This window comes from Pseudophryne corroboree, chromosome 11 (genome assembly GCF_028390025.1).
Source record: "Pseudophryne corroboree isolate aPseCor3 chromosome 11, aPseCor3.hap2, whole genome shotgun sequence".
Classification (NCBI taxonomy): Eukaryota; Metazoa; Chordata; class Amphibia; order Anura; family Myobatrachidae; genus Pseudophryne; species Pseudophryne corroboree.
The window spans coordinates 78,262,860-78,280,065 of NC_086454.1; the positions used below are offsets into that span (position 1 = coordinate 78,262,860).

The 17,206-nt window shown below is 44.0% G+C and overlaps 1 protein-coding gene and 2 long non-coding RNA genes across 12 annotated transcripts in view; 1 reads left to right on the forward strand and 2 right to left on the reverse strand.

The window, feature by feature from the left end:
- DCDC1 (doublecortin domain containing 1) overlaps nucleotides 1-17,206 on the reverse strand; it is a 962,215-nt gene that overhangs the window by 415,651 nt on the left and 529,358 nt on the right. For all 10 annotated transcript variants that reach the window (XM_063944440.1, XM_063944436.1, XM_063944437.1 and 7 more), the window contains one exon: nucleotides 5,243-5,335. In XM_063944440.1, the coding sequence (XP_063800510.1) occupies nucleotides 5,243-5,335 (93 nt within the window). The remainder of the gene's footprint in view (nucleotides 1-5,242; nucleotides 5,336-17,206) is intronic.
- On the reverse strand, nucleotides 8,414-8,937 carry LOC134969950 (uncharacterized). The gene is made up of 3 exons (XR_010189582.1): nucleotides 8,875-8,937; nucleotides 8,728-8,787; nucleotides 8,414-8,516 (listed from the first exon to the last, which is right to left on the reverse strand). It is a non-coding gene; the product is annotated as an uncharacterized LOC134969950 (long non-coding RNA).
- LOC134969951 (uncharacterized) lies at nucleotides 13,900-14,423 on the forward strand. The gene is made up of 3 exons (XR_010189583.1): nucleotides 13,900-13,962; nucleotides 14,050-14,109; nucleotides 14,321-14,423. It is a non-coding gene; the product is annotated as an uncharacterized LOC134969951 (long non-coding RNA).

Consider the following 17,206-nt stretch of genomic DNA (forward strand, 5'->3'; position numbering starts at 1 on the left):
CTGCCGAGTGCCGACACAGAGGTAGCTACAGCCGTGAACTACCGTACTGTGTCTGCTGCTAGTATAGACTGGATGATAAATAATGATATAAAAAATATATATATATCACTACTGCAGCCGGACAGGTATATATTATATAATGACGGACCTGCTGGACACTGTCTGTCAGCAGAATGAGTTTTTTAATTTTTATAGAATAAAAAAACACCACACAAGTCACACGACGAGTGTACTTTTTCAGGCAGACATTCAATCACAATATACTATACTGGTGGTCAGTGTGGTCAGGTCACTGGTCACAGTGGTCAGTGGTCAGTCACACTGGCAGTGGCACTCTGGCAGCAAAAGTGTGCACTGTTTAATATGTACTCCTGGCTCCTGCTATAACCTATAACTGCTCCCCAGTCTCCCCCACAATTAAGCTGTGTGAGCACAGTCAGATATTATACATAGATGATGCAGCACACTGGGCTGAGCACAGATATGGTATGTGAGTGTGACTGAGTCACTGTGTATCGTTTTTTTCAGGCAGAGAACAAGAACAGAACGGATTATTAAATAATAATAAATTATAAAACTGCACTGGTGGTCAGGTCACTGGTCAGTGGTCATCAGTCACTAGTATAACTCCTCCTAAGCTCCAGTAAGTAAATGAAGTGTCTCACTCTCACTCTCCTATCTATTTTAATTTCTAAACGGAGAGGACGCCAGCCACGTCCTCTCCCTATCAATCTCAATGCACGTGTGAAAATGGCCGCGACGCGCGGCTCCTTATATAGAATCCGAGTCTCGCGATAGAATCCGAGCCTCGCGAGAATCCGACAGCGTGATGATGACGTTCGGGCGCGCTCGGGTTAACCGAGCAAGGCGGGAAGATCCGAGTCGCTCGGACCCGTGTAAAAAAACATGAAGTTCGGGCGGGTTCGGATTCAGAGAAACCGAACCCGCTCATCTCTAGTATTGACATCCAATAGCTCTGACATTTATAGTATGTGACACGAAATGTAGCAAAAGAAGGGGTATGGGACTCCGGGCTGACACCCATTAGGTCGACACCCTTGTCCATGTAGAGATACTGTCCTTGTCGACCTATTTCCAGTGTCGACCTAGCCACTGTTGGCCAATGGGTGTCGACCTAATGGGTGTCGACCTAATAGGTGTCGACCCAGAGTCCGGATGCCCAAAAGAAGTACTGATCTGCAATAGGTAAAATATTCCTTGATTTCTAAGGCAGGAAGAAGTCACATTTTGTAAATAATATAAATGTTTACCATTTTATACAGTATGTACCTCACTCTGCAAATGGTGCAGTCTAAAGTTTCACCAAATACCTCTAAACAATGAATAACCTCACGACAATGATCCTTTTTTTAACTTTTTTTTTTTACGTTTATTGTAGTTGATAATAATTCTTCCACTGGTGCAGTATAATACTGTAGATAAAATTGACAGTCAATAGGTCGACCCCATATGGTCGACTTTGTTAAAAGGTTGACATGAAAATGGTCTACACAAAAAAAGTCGACAACAGCTTGTTTGATTTTTGCCCAAATTTTGTCCATTCTACCGTGGGTGACCACAGTTAGAGAAAACGTAGACCCACGAGGGCTGGCTTTGCTCGCCATGCACCGGTCAAGGTGCTGAGCACAGGTTACTATTTCCATTTGTAGTCTACGTGGATGAAGCAAAAGTAAAAAAAAAATGACATTTCAAAAATAAACTAAAAAATGTGTGTCGATCATAATCATGTCGACCTTTTGAACCTGTCATCCTAAAGGGCCCCATAACACTAGGACGATAGTGCCTGATTTAATCCGATTTCGGGCATTCTGCCCGACATATCGGATGAAATCGGGCGTTTTGGAGGCGTTTCCGATCCGATGCGCGTTCCAGTGAGCATCGGATCGGATCCTCCATATTGAATGTGCTGCACATTCAATCACGTCCGACCCCGCAGGCATGGCTGGAATCGGCCAGGATCGCCCAAGATACATCGTATGCAAAAGGACAGCATACAATGTATTTTGGGCGATGCTGCCCCCCGGGAGGCTCAGACGGACATGTTTCGTGGTAGAGTATGGGGCCCTTTAGACGCAGTTGACCTTTTTACCTGTTAAGCTTGTCGACCTATTGACTGTCTAACTAGACACTGTCTATCTATTGATACATCAAAAGGAAAACTGACACCCAAGGCGCAACACACACTTGTGCAGCCACCTGGGAATAGTAAAGGCCACTTCACCCTTATATACAATGCAAAATAGAACTGGAATTCCCAAGTCAAAAAGCGCTCAGTGTACTTTCACATAGAATTTTTTTTTATATGATACTTATATCCATATACAGCATGAATTTTGAATGAGGAATTCATCTATCCATCTCAGAGATATCGTTTTTCTCCACTTGTCTCTCACATGTAGGTCACCATATATATGAAGAAAAGATATATACAAAAAAACATAGTGTAATATGTCCTATAAAACACAGTGGCGCACCCAGGGGGGGGTTCCGAGTACCCAGAAACCCCCCTCCACTAAAAAAAAATAAAAAATAAAAAAAATTTTTTTTTTCTTTTCTTTAGCTGCATGAGTATTATTAATGACTGTCTAGCGTCCTCTGCAGCCTGCTGTCTTCCTGGTGGCACTTGCAAGTGCAATAAAAGTTTACTTTATTTTAATTATAGTACATATATATCCATGTGCCTACATATATACACATGTATATACATACATACATACATATAAACACACACACACATATGATATATATATACATGTATATATATATGTGTACTGTATGTGTGTGTGTATATATATATATATATATGTATGCATGTTTAATATACTATGTATATGTGTATATGGGTTCACTACGATCTCCCGGCCGCCGGCTTACCAACAGTGTGGCGAGCGCAAATGAGCCCCTTGCGGGCTCGCTGCGCTCGCCGCGCTCGCCGCGCTACGCGCGCCACACTATTCTATTCTCCCTCCAGGGGGGTCGTGGACCCCCATGAGGGAGAATAAGTGTCGGTATGCCGGCGGTCAGGCTCCCGGCGCCGGTATGCTGGTCGCCGGGAGCCCGACCGCCGGCATACTGAAGACCACCCGTGTGTATGTATGTGTGTGTATGTATATATATATATATATGTATATGTGTGTGTAGATATATGTGTATATATATATATATATATATGTAGAAGAGTCAGAACAAACAAATGTCCAAGACAGGACATGGCACTCCAGGACTTTAGTATAAATGATTTTAATGCATCCACTTAATCAACGACCTGCATCACTCCAACAGCCAGTGGTGCAGTGTAAACTGTGGCATAATGGCACAAGCATATATATGTGTAGATATATATATATATATATATATACACACACACACACACACACACACACACACACAGACACACTAGTTTTACGGACCCAGCATATACTGGGTCACCTCAGTCCCCACCCCCGTGATTGGCTCCGCCCAGTTCTGGAAACCCCCCCCCATGCAAATCCTGCGTTTGCCACTGACACACCTTTATATGCGGAATTACACACGATTTATTGTGAGTTTGGTATGCACTGGATTAATTAGAAGATTGGAATTTGGAAACGAACTGTGTTTTACCTTGTGTTATAGGACGTATTACACTATGTTTTTTTTGTATATATCTTTTTTCATATATATGGTGCCCTACATGTGAGAGACAAGTGGAGGAGAAAAACAATATCTCTGAGAAGGATACATTAATTCGTCATCCAAAATTCATATATGGACATAAGTATCATATAAAAAAAAATTCTATGTGAAACTACACTGAGCGCTTTTTGACTGTCTATCCATTGACTGGAACCATTCATCCACTTGGGCATGAAAAGTACTTTTAAACAAGTTAAGCACAGCATTTAGCAAACCTTGGGGGTGTTGCCTATTACAACCAATCAAATCCTAGCTATCATTTATCTACTGCATTCTATACAATGATGCTAGAGTCTGATTGGTTGCAATGGGCCACACCTCCACTCCACTTGTCTTCACTAGAAGATTTATTCATCCCCTCCCCCTTCCCCCATTAGTTTGGAGCCTCTGTTTGTAGACAAGGTACAAGTAAGTCTCTAGCACATGGTGTTACTGTCTGACTGGTAGTGCACCCTGCACCTGCATTGGGTGTTACTTATCACTGGCCTCTTTATGTAGAAAATGAAATGGATGATATTATCAGTCAGCTTAGAGATAAAAGCTTCTACGAAAACAACATCCTTCAGTGTAATATATTGAAGGCTTTGAATGTTATCAAGATCATATAGCAAGACTATAAAACTATTTAGCCAGCTACTGCACTAAACAGAGATTAGCATTAACTTTATGGGTGGCCATTTGTTCCCCCATCGGACCTTGCGGATTACATAGGACGGGGACAAAAAGGATGTCACAGCTGACAGTACATAAATATAGAAGACTGCGAGATGATAATCATATTCAAGATAACAGTTACGTGTTTACAAAAAAAAAAGACATTAAGTACATGTATTATTCATTAACTTCTCCTCATTTTAAGCTTCTGATGCTAATGGACCAAAATTGGCAAATACTGCTTTTACCAAAAATAAAAAAGTGGTTTCCGCAGTTCTGGAATCTGCATAAAATAATATCCCACTTTTTTTTTTTTCCTAGGACCAATCTTATGTGATTATTTCATTTATACGCTGCGCCTGTCAACTACCCAGCATGGGCGCTGAGAACGAGTTGTTGGGATTTAACCCATTGTGCTCCTGGGGGGTGAACGTGCCTCCATCGCAAGCCCTCTGCCTGCACCGCAGGGGTTAGAGTATCTCTTTTACATAATAGCAGCTCTACCCTTGCAAACTAATTGCGTGACTTTTAAAGAAGTGAAAATAATAAGCCTCTTCGTAAAGACAGCACAGTGTGCGCTGGAAAAACCATACGGCGTGACACTATTCTCATAATATTTAAAACTGGTTCACGCATTACTTTTTGTTTCCTTACTCTTTTCAACTTTAATCATACTTTTTTTTTTTAGCTTCTGAAAAATCGTAAAACAGAATGAGTTGAAGTTTCCAGTTAAAATCGATTTTCTGCCATGGACAAAAAAATAAGCAGAAAATCAGTACTTGCATATGCGAATGGTGTAATGAACGTTAAGATGGGTCTTTAAATGTCAATGAACAATTCTCATAATTTTGCTTCAGTTGGTAAATGGAGAATAGATTGAGCTCCATCTTACCTCTTCATGTGCCGTATAAAGTTCGTCCTCTGTCATGGAAAATATTTCCTTTCTGCTGATTTCATCTGTCTGACCATTCATGTAATGCTGGAGCTGCAACGAAGAGAAAAAAAAAAAAACATGAGTGCACATTGCAGTGAAGGAGCAATGAATAGAACATAAAAAGCTAGCTAACTAAATTACAAGGTGGTAACACAGTATGAATGCTTATGAACCAAGATTTCAAAGCCTCCAATATCACCTGAAGCAGAAGATGTAATGATCTCATTTGGGAATCTGGTATGCATACACATGGGTTACTAGTTCTAACTTGTAGATCAGCAGTAGAAAGGTACCGTGTCATTAATACAGGAACAAGGTTCTAGGCAAGCGCTAAATTTTCCCAAAATGTTTTATTATACATGAATTCAAGTTCAACAAAAAGTTCATAGTAGGGAATCCAATCCCGGGCCATTTTTTCAATCCCGGGTATCGGGATTGAAAAATGGCCAATACCCGAGATTGGCTTTTAGCTATGTGGCCGCCCCCGCGCCCCACCCCGCCCCGCCCGCCCCGCACACATAACTCACCATATACCGGGGAAGGCCGGATGGGGAACATCCTCTGATCGCTGCTGACGGCTCCCAGCAGCGGCTGACGGCGCAGCGTGACCTCTCACGCTGCGCTGGGGAGCCGGAAGAAGGAAGCCGGGCAGCGTCTGAGCTTCCTGTGGACGCTCAACGCTGATCCCTCAATCCCCGGGATTGGAGCTTCCAATCCTGGGATTGTATCCCGCCCATTTTTGGCCCTAAATACTGGGATCCCGCCGATCCCAATTCCTGGGATTGGCCACCATAGTCCTTAGGCTCTGGATCAAGGCATCCGGTCTTTAGGTCCACCACACTTAGATCAACAGTCATTAGGTCGACCACTATTGGTCAACAGGCTTTAGGTCGACATGGTCTTTAGGTCAACATGGTAAAAGTCAACACATTAAAAGGCCGACATGAGTTTTTCACTATTTTTTTATACTTTACGATCCACATGGACTACAACTGGGAATAGTAACCTGTGCCGAGTGCAGCGGTAGCGGAGCAAGGCACCTTGCCCAAAGCTCGCTCGCCATGCGAGGGGACACGGTGCACTAATTGGGGTTCCTGGTCACTTTACAAAGAAAACAACTTTTTTTTTAAACCCATGTCGACATTTCCCCATGTCGACCCTTCCCCATGTCAACCTGTTTCAGGTGTCGACCTAGTCACTGTCGACCAATAGTGGTCGACCTAATGACTGTCGACCTAGTTAGGGTCAACCCAATGAAACACACCCCTGGGTCAATATTCCCTTCTATTATATTATTACAGAGTAACTATCATGCATAGGAGCTAAATTACAGTCAACATTTATTGCATTTACTCCCACCCTGCGTTACTGTAATATGCAAATTAGGATCCAGATTACATTTGTTAAATATTTCAGTATTTGGGCTAATTGTAAAATATTTCTGATTCTACTACAGATTTTTCAGATTCTGCAACTATAACACCAGATACAATTACCAGATTTATCACTAGACATTTTGTAGTACTAAGCTAACTGCTGGGCAATGACTTTGTAGCAGTCTCTATGATAAGTGCTCCCTTTCATTGGGGGTCATTCCGAGTTGATCGCTAGTGAAAAATGTTCGCAGCGCAGCGATTAAGTGAAAAAGCGGCACTTCTGCGCATGCGTATGCGGCGCAGTGCGCACGCGCGACGTACTTTCACAACGGCCCATGTATTTTTACACAAGGTTTAGCGACGCTTTTCAGTCGTAATGCCAGCCGCAGAGTGATTGATAGGAAAGGGGCGATTCTGGGTGTCAACTGACCGTTTTCAGGGAGTGTTTGAAAAATTGCAGGCGTGCCAGGAAAAACGCAGGCGTGGCTGGCCGAATGCAGGGCTTGTTTGTGACGTCAAATCCGGAACTGAACAGTCTGAAGTGATTGCAAGCTAGGAGTAGGTCTGGAGCTAGTCTGAAACTGCACATTTTTTTTTTTTGTAGCCGCTCTGCGATCCTTTTGTTCGCACTTCTGCTAAGCTAAAATTCACTCCCAGAGGGCGGCGGCTTAGTGTTTGCACAGCTGCTAAAAACTGCTAGCGAGCGATCAACTCGGAATGACACCCATTGTACAGTCATCTGTTTTTCTAAATGCTCAATTAATATACCTGTGTATCAGACATGGGCCCTCATTCCGAGTTGTTCGCTCGCTAGCCGCTTTTCGCAGCAGTGCACACGCTAAGCCGCCGCCCTCTGGGAGTGTATCTTAGCTTAGCAGAATTGCGAACGAAGTATTCGCAATATTGCGAAAAGACTTCTCTGTGCAGTTTCTGAGTAGCTCGAGACTTACTCTTCCAGTGCGATCAGTTCAGTGCTTGTCGTTCCTGGTTTGACGTCACAAACACACCCAGCGTTCGCCCAGACACTCCTCCATTTCTCCAGCCACTCCCGCATTTTTCCCAGAAACGGCAGCGTTTTTTCACACACACCCATAAAACGGTCAGTTTCCGCCCAGAAACACCCACTTCCTGTCAATCACACTCCGATCACCAGAACGAAGAAAAAACCTTGTAATGCCGTGAGTAAAATACCAAACTTCTTAGCAAATTTACTTGACGCAGCCGCAGTGCGAACATTGCGCATGCGCAGTTAGCGGAAAATCGCACCGATGCGAAGGAAAAAAACGAGCGAACAACTCGGAATGAGGGCCATTCTACACAAACACATGTATACTATTATTATTACTTCATATATATATATATATATATATATATAGGGTGTAGTAGTGTATGCCGGCGGCCGGGCTCCCGGCGACCAGCATACCGGCGCCGGAATCCCGACCGCCGGCATACCGACAGCTGGGCGAGCGCAAATGAGCCCCTTACGGGCTCGCTGCGCTCGCCACGCTGCATGCACGGTGGCGCGCTACGCGCGCCACGCTATTTAGTCTCTTTCCAGGGGGGTCGTGGACCCCCAAGAGGGAGAATAAATGTCGGTATGCCGGCGGTCGGGATTCCGGCGCCGGGATGCTGGACGTCGGGAGCCCGGCCGCCGGCATACAGAAGACCACCCATATATATATATATATATATACCGCAACTACCACCTGGGTGGAAGGTGCACTCACGCCCAGAAATCAGTCTCTGAATTCACTTGTAAATTCAATATAATTTTATTCAGGTTCACTGTTGATGCCGTTTTTCATCGACGTTTCGGTCCATGTGAGGACCTTTATCAAGATTGGCACTTAAAACACCTATACAATCAGAAACAATTAAAATTAATATGTATAAGAACCCAGATTATTCAACACCAGCACCACCAGTGCCTCCCAGGCCCTAAGGACTGTCACCAAACAGCAAAATCGTGCTTTAAAAAATATCTCAATCCATGTGTGATTTAGAGACGCCTCCACCCTTAGATATCACCTTACACTGAGTAAATATTCTTTCTCAACAAGTAGTTACCTGGACAACATACCAGATCACACTGATGTACTAGATAGCTTTTTCAACATAGTGAAGATGCTGCAAGAAATGATAACCTATTAGATAAATTACAAATAACTAAATGGTATAAGGCAAACACCTAAGGCCACCCATTGAAAATCATACCTAGTCATTTATAGGAACAGCACATGGCAGCTGAAGGCTCAAAGCATATTTCAAACACTAAATCTGTAATTAAAAGGCAAAAAAAGAAATGATCACCAACCATAGTCCTATGTCAGAGAGTAGCTGCAGGAGAACCATACTCACTGTTCAAGTGTCCAGAGCCAAATGAAAGCTGCATGTAGTTCAGCCTCAGCTGACAGCTATTTAGGGATCAACCACAGGAAGTGCCAATTAGAAAAATTAACATAGACTAAACCACACTTCAAAAGATTGCTGCTCAGAGATCACAACCAGACCCACTGAGTAAATGCTACAAAGCCTACAAGACAGGCTAATGATGTATCGCTAGGATAAGCGACTTAAATATGGAAAAATTTTGTAGTTTAACGTGGCAAAAGCCGGAGACGCGTCTTTTGCGTTCCACCGGCAGGAAGTCCCTGCGTTCCACTCAGCGGAAGTACCGCTACTCTGCGTTCCACCGGCGGGAAGTCCCTGCGTTCCACTCGAAGGAGAAGCCGTTGCTCGGCTCACCAACGGACTACATACTCATAGAAAAAATGTGTAACTAGATGAGGGGTGCTCACAAATGGCGAACATCCACCCGGGTTAGAAGTTCAATAATCCAGTCCGCACATAACTTGAGAGAACGTGGGGATCACAACTACTATCCGCTTAGCCGGAAGTGACATCATACACTATACTGGGCTAGCCCATGTGGAGGCTGTCAATCACCAGAAACGTCACGTATATGTCAATAAGAAAATAGGATAATAAGAGGGCCCCAGATCCAATGACCACACTCACCCAATACATCTAAACCGACATACATCTAGTCAATAGAACATATTGAATACTACATTAGTATAATATTATAGCAAAAAAGTTTTAGTGATAATAGGTGGTCAAGGGTACAGGGGGTGGTGCGATCATTGGATTCAATGAGCCCTCATGACATGTCAAGGACCTGGGATGGCTCCGGGAAACATAAAAAACATATAAAACATAAGCAAAGACACATAAATAGATGCCCTTACTTTCTTAATCACTATACATAGAAAAAACATACATAAAAAACATAAAACATAAAAACACAAGTTCAGACCCACTCCTTATATGATAATCATATCAGAATGCCCTTGGTCCTCAAAACACAAGACATCTTCAATAGAATCCAACATCCGAAAAGGAATTGGACTCTAAAGAAAAATGTTAAGGGGGTTGGCCTCATTGAGGCCCCTTGGAGACACCGTGTTGAGTTTGTGTATCCAAAAACTTTCCCTCTGTTTGAGCAATAGGGTACGATCACCTCCACTTGTGGGTGGAGGTACCCAATCGATAAGCTGGCACTTCAGGGCAGATACTTGGTGTCTAACTGACACGAAATGTCGTGCTACGGGTTTATCAGAAGAACCCACATTAAGGGCCGTATGTATAGATGACCGATGGTTGGCCATCCGGTCGCGAAAGGGACGCGTCGTCAATCCGACATAACATAACCCACATGGGCATTTTAGAAGATAAATAACGTGGTCCAATCGACAGTGTAGATGATACCTGATAAATATTTTTTTCCCTGTGTGGGGATGATACAAAAAGGAACCAGTGATCATAGATCTGCACGTAGTGCACCCCCCGCAGGAAAAGAGAAGAGGGAGGAGGAGACAATAAGTAACAATGTCTTTAACCTATCTAGTGTAGAATTGAGTCCACCTGAAACTAAACTCCTTGCACGAGGTTTATCTTTCGTTCCTACGTGCAGAATTAATTCATTTCAAAAAACAATAGATCAGTATAAATTTGGCCGTTCCCTCCGTTTGCGGGAGTTCTTTGCTAATAAACCCACTAATAAAGAGAAATCAGAATTCAGGCCTAAATCGACATTCGATCCTCCATCCTCTAACCCTAGCATCAAAACCTATTTACGGTTAGTCCAAAGAGACTCCGAGATCTCGCCTCCTAAAAAAATGTTTGATAATCTTTCCACAGCTGAGAGGAAAGCACTTAAAACACTAAGAGATTCTCCTAATATAGTCATCCGTCCCGCGGATAAGGGAGGAGCAATAGTCGTCCAAGATTGGACAGACTATGACATTGAGATCAACCGACAATTATCAGATGATATGACCTACCAGAAATTAACCACCAATCCGGTTCCCAAAATTAAATCTAGGATCGACCAATTTCTGAAGTTAGGTTTTGAGCAGGGGCATATTAGTGAGGACCTATTAAATTATCTGACTACTAATTCACCAAGGTGTCCTATCCTATATACACTGCCTAAGATTCATAAAACATTAGTTCATCCTCCCGGCAGACCCATTATTGCCGCGGAAGGCTCTTTGTTACAGCCGATTGCTATCTTTGTTGACAGTATCTTACAGCCTTTGGTACTAAAAACTGACAGTTACTTAAAGGACACTGGGGATTTCCTCACACATCTACGTAAGTTTACCAAACTTAGTGAACATACTCTTTTGGCTACAATGGATGTAGGTTCCCTCTATACCGTCTTACCACACCATCAAGGTATGGAAGTTATACGCAAATTCCTTTCCAGCTCTCCCTGCAAAGATTACCCCACCGAGTTTGTGTTGGAATTGACCTCACTGGTTCTGACGTGCAACCACTTTATGTATAAAAATGATTATTTTCTCCAAATTGCCGGAACTGCGATGGGGTCTAATTTGGCCCCCGCTTACGCAAATTTGTTCATGGCGCATTATGAAAATACTCATTTGCTGCCTAGATATGGGCACAAGATTGCTTTCTTTAAACGGTTCATCGATGACGTCTTTTTGCTTTGGGAAGGCACAGAGTCTGAATTTCTTGACATGGTGAACCAATTGAATGCATTAGATAGTCCCATCAAGTTCACATACTCTGTATCTGCCACTAATATCAATTTCCTGGATGTCAGCATCACCAGAACTGGTGATCGACTGGACACCTCCATGTACCGTAAACCTACGGATCGCAATCTGACGCTGCACGCAAATAGCCACCATCCCCCAGCTCTTAAAGAGGGATTGCCCATATCCCAGTATCTCAGAGCTATTAGGATCAATTCCAACCCAACACTCAAAGACCAGCAATGTACTGAAATTACTTCTCGCTTTCTTGAGCGAGGGTACTCTAGAGGTATTCTTACACGTTGCCTCAATAAAGCGAATAGCATTTTTAACGGACAACAGGTTAGAAATGCTACTCGCAATAATCGTATGATCTGTTCCACTCAGTTTGATAGTTCTACAAATGCCACTAGAAAAGCCCTACGGAAACATTGGCCAATAATAGCCACTGACAGCAATTTGCCGTTCCTAAAAACACCAGCTCCCATGGTTGCATATAAACGAGGGGCTAACCTAAAACAATTGTTAATGAGACCCACGACATTCCCCGAACAGAACAAGTCCCACATCCAGCTTATGCAGGCCAAACCTGGCAGCTTTTCCTGCGGGGGGTGCACTACGTGCAGATCTATGATCACTGGTTCCTTTTTGTATCATCCCCACACAGGGAAAAAAATATTTATCAGGTATCATCTACACTGTCGATTGGACCACGTTATTTATCTTCTAAAATGCCCATGTGGGTTATGTTATGTCGGATTGACGACGCGTCCCTTTCGCGACCGGATGGCCAACCATCGGTCATCTATACATACGGCCCTTAATGTGGGTTCTTCTGATAAACCCGTAGCACGACATTTCGTGTCAGTTAGACACCAAGTATCTGCCCTGAAGTGCCAGCTTATCGATTGGGTACCTCCACCCACAAGTGGAGGTGATCGTACCCTATTGCTCAAACAGAGGGAAAGTTTTTGGATACACAAACTCAACACGGTGTCTCCAAGGGGCCTCAATGAGGCCAACCCCCTTAACATTTTTCTTTAGAGTCCAATTCCTTTTCGGATGTTGGATTCTATTGAAGATGTCTTGTGTTTTGAGGACCAAGGGCATTCTGATATGATTATCATATAAGGAGTGGGTCTGAACTTGTGTTTTTATGTTTTATGTTTTTTATGTATGTTTTTTCTATGTATAGTGATTAAGAAAGTAAGGGCATCTATTTATGTGTCTTTGCTTATGTTTTATATGTTTTTTATGTTTCCCGGAGCCATCCCAGGTCCTTGACATGTCATGAGGGCTCATTGAATCCAATGATCGCACCACCCCCTGTACCCTTGACCACCTATTATCACTAAAACTTTTTTGCTATAATATTATACTAATGTAGTATTCAATATGTTCTATTGACTAGATGTATGTCGGTTTAGATGTATTGGGTGAGTGTGGTCATTGGATCTGGGGCCCTCTTATTATCCTATTTTCTTATTGACATATACGTGACGTTTCTGGTGATTGACAGCCTCCACATGGGCTAGCCCAGTATAGTGTATGATGTCACTTCCGGCTAAGCGGATAGTAGTTGTGATCCCCACGTTCTCTCAAGTTATGTGCGGACTGGATTATTGAACTTCTAACCCGGGTGGATGTTCGCCATTTGTGAGCACCCCTCATCTAGTTACACATTTTTTCTATGAGTATGTAGTCCGTTGGTGAGCCGAGCAACGGCTTCTCCTTCGAGTGGAACGCAGGGACTTCCCGCCGGTGGAACGCAGAGTAGCGGTACTTCCGCTGAGTGGAACGCAGGGACTTCCTGCCGGTGGAACGCAAAAGACGCGTCTCCGGCTTTTGCCACGTTAAACTACAAAATTTTTCCATATTTAAGTCGCTTATCCTAGCGATACATCATTAGCCTGTCTTGTAGGCTTTGTAGCATTTACTCAGTGGGTCTGGTTGTGATCTCTGAGCAGCAATCTTTTGAAGTGTGGTTTAGTCTATGTTAATTTTTCTAATTGGCACTTCCTGTGGTTGATCCCTAAATAGCTGTCAGCTGAGGCTGAACTACATGCAGCTTTCATTTGGCTCTGGACACTTGAACAGTGAGTATGGTTCTCCTGCAGCTACTCTCTGACATAGGACTATGGTTGGTGATCATTTCTTTTTTGCCTTTTAATTACAGATTTAGTGTTTGAAATATGCTTTGAGCCTTCAGCTGCCATGTGCTGTTCCTATAAATGACTAGGTATGATTTTCAATGGGTGGCCTTAGGTGTTTGCCTTATACCATTTAGTTATTTGTAATTTATCTAATAGGTTATCATTTCTTGCAGCATCTTCACTATGTTGAAAAAGCTATCTAGTACATCAGTGTGATCTGGTATGTTGTCCAGGTAACTACTTGTTGAGAAAGAATATTTACTCAGTGTAAGGTGATATCTAAGGGTGGAGGCGTCTCTAAATCACACATGGATTGAGATATTTTTTAAAGCACGATTTTGCTGTTTGGTGACAGTCCTTAGGGCCTGGGAGGCACTGGTGGTGCTGGTGTTGAATAATCTGGGTTCTTATACATATTAATTTTAATTGTTTCTGATTGTATAGGTGTTTTAAGTGCCAATCTTGATAAAGGTCCTCACATGGACCGAAACGTCGATGAAAAACGGCATCAACAGTGAACCTGAATAAAATTATATTGAATTTACAAGTGAATTCAGAGACTGATTTCTGGGCGTGAGTGCACCTTCCACCCAGGTGGTAGTTGCGGTATATTGGTGGCCTCTTTGGTCATTAGGAGCACCCGCCGTCGTTACCATATATTGATGAGAGTGCAGGACTTTCCAAGGATATATATATATATATATATATATACACTGCTCAAAAAAATAAAGGGAACACTAAAATAACACATCCTAGATCTGAATGAATGAAATATTCTTATTAAATACTCTGTTCTTTACATAGTTGAATGTGCTGACAACAAAATCACACAAAAATTACCAATGGAAATCAAATTTATTAACCCAAGGAGGTCTAGATTTGGAGTCACCCTCAAAATGAAAGTGGAAAAACACACTACAGGCTGATCCAACTTTGATGTAATGTCCTTAAAACAAGTCAAAATGAGGCTCAGTAGTGTGTGTGGCCTCCACGTGCCTGCATGACCTCCCTACAATGCCTGGGAGTGCTCCTGATGAGCTGGCGGATGGTCTCCTGAGGGATCTCCTCCCAGACCTGGACTAAAGCATCCGCCAACTCCTGGACAGTCTGTGGTGCAACGTAGCGTTGGTGGATGGAGCGAGACATGTTGTCCCAGATGTGCTCAATTGGATTCAGGTCTGAGCAACGGGCGGGCCAGTCCATAGCATCAATGCCTTCGTCTTGCAGGAACTGCTGACACACTCCAGCCACATGAGGTCTAGCATTGTCTTGCATTAGGAGGAACCCAGGGCCAACCGCACCAACATATGGTCTCACAAGGGGTCTGAGGATCTCATCTCAGTACCTAATGGCAGTCAGGCTACCTCTGGCGAGCGCATGGAGGGCTGTGCGGCCCCCCAAAGAAATGCCACCCCACACTATTACTGACCCACTGCCAAACCGGTCATGCTGAAGGATGTTGCAGGCAGCAGAACGTTCTCCTTGACATCTCCAGACTCTGTCACATCTGTCACATGTGCTCAGTGAGAACCTGCTTTCATCTGTTAAGAGCACAGGGCGCCATTGGCGAATTTGCCAATCTTGGTGTTCTCTGTCAAATGCCAAACGTCCTGCACGGTGTTGGGCTGTAAGCACAACCCCCACCTGTGGATGTCGGGCCCTCATACCACCCTCATGGAGTCTGTTTCTGATCATTTGAGTAGACACATGCACATTTGTGGCTTGCTAGAGGTCATTTTGCAGGGCTCTGGCAGTGCTCCTCCTGTTCCTCCTTGCACAAAGGCGGAGGTAGCGGTCCTGCTGCTGGGTTGTTGCCCTCCTACGACCTCCTCCACATCTCCTGATGTACTGGCTAGAGATGAGCGCCTGAAATTTTTCGGGTTTTGTGTTTTGGTTTTGGGTTCGGTTCCGCGGCCGTGTTTTGGGTTCGAACGCGTTTTGGCAAAACCTCACCGAATTTTTTTTGTCGGATTCGGGTGTGTTTTGGATTCGGGTGTTTTTTTCAAAAAACACTAAAAAACAGCTTAAATCATAGAATTTGGGGGTCATTTTGATCCCAAAGTATTATTAACCTCAAAAACCATAATTTACACTCATTTTCAGTCTATTCTGAATACCTCACACCTCACAATATTATTTTTAGTCCTAAAATTTGCACCGAGGTCGCTGTGTGAGTAAGATAAGCGACCCTAGTGGCCGACACAAACACCGGGCCCATCTAGGAGTGGCACTGCAGTGTCACGCAGGATGTCCCTTCCAAAAAACCCTCCCCAAACAGCACATGACGCAAAGAAAAAAAGAGGCGCAATGAGGTAGCTGTGTGAGTAAGATTAGCGACCCTAGTGGCCGACACAAACACCGGGCCCATCTAGGAGTGGCACTGCAGTGTCACGCAGGATGTCCCTTCCAAAAAACCCTCCCCAAACAGCACATGACGCAAAGAAAAAAAGAGGCGCAATGAGGTAGCTGTGTGAGTAAGATTAGCGACCCTAGTGGCCGACACAAACACCGGGCCCATCTAGGAGTGGCACTGCAGTGTCACGCAGGATGGCCCTTCCAAAAAACCCTCCCCAAACAGCACATGACGCAAAGAAAAAAAGAGGCGCAATGAGGTAGCTGTGTGAGTAAGATTAGCGACCCTAGTGGCCGACACAAACACCGGGCCCATCTAGGAGTGGCACTGCAGTGTCACGCAGGATGTCCCTTCCAAAAAACCCTCCCCAAACAGCACATGACGCAAAGAAAAAAAGAGGCGCAATGAGGTAGCTGTGTGAGTAAGATTAGCGACCCTAGTGGCCGACACAAACACCGGGCCCATCTAGGAGTGGCACTGCAGTGTCACGCAGGATGTCCCTTCCAAAAAACCCTCCCCAAACAGCACATGACGCAAAGAAAAAAAGAGGCGCAATGAGGTAGCTGTGTGAGTAAGATTAGCGACCCTAGTGGCCGACACAAACACCGGGCCCATCTAGGAGTGGCACTGCAGTGTCACGCAGGATGTCCCTTCCAAAAAACCCTCCCCAAACAGCACATGACGCAAAGAAAAAAAGAGGCGCAATGAGGTAGCTGACTGTGTGAGTAAGATTAGCGACCCTAGTGGCCGACACAAACACCGGGCCCATCTAGGAGTGGCACTGCAGTGTCACGCAGGATGTCCCTTCCAAAAAACCCTCCCCAATCAGCACATGATGCAAAGAAAAAGAAAAGAAAAAAGAGGTGCAAGATGGAATTGTCCTTGGGCCCTCCCACCCACCCTTATGTTGTATAAACAAAACAGGACATGCACACTTTAACCAACCCATCATTTCAGTGACAGGGTCTGCCACACGA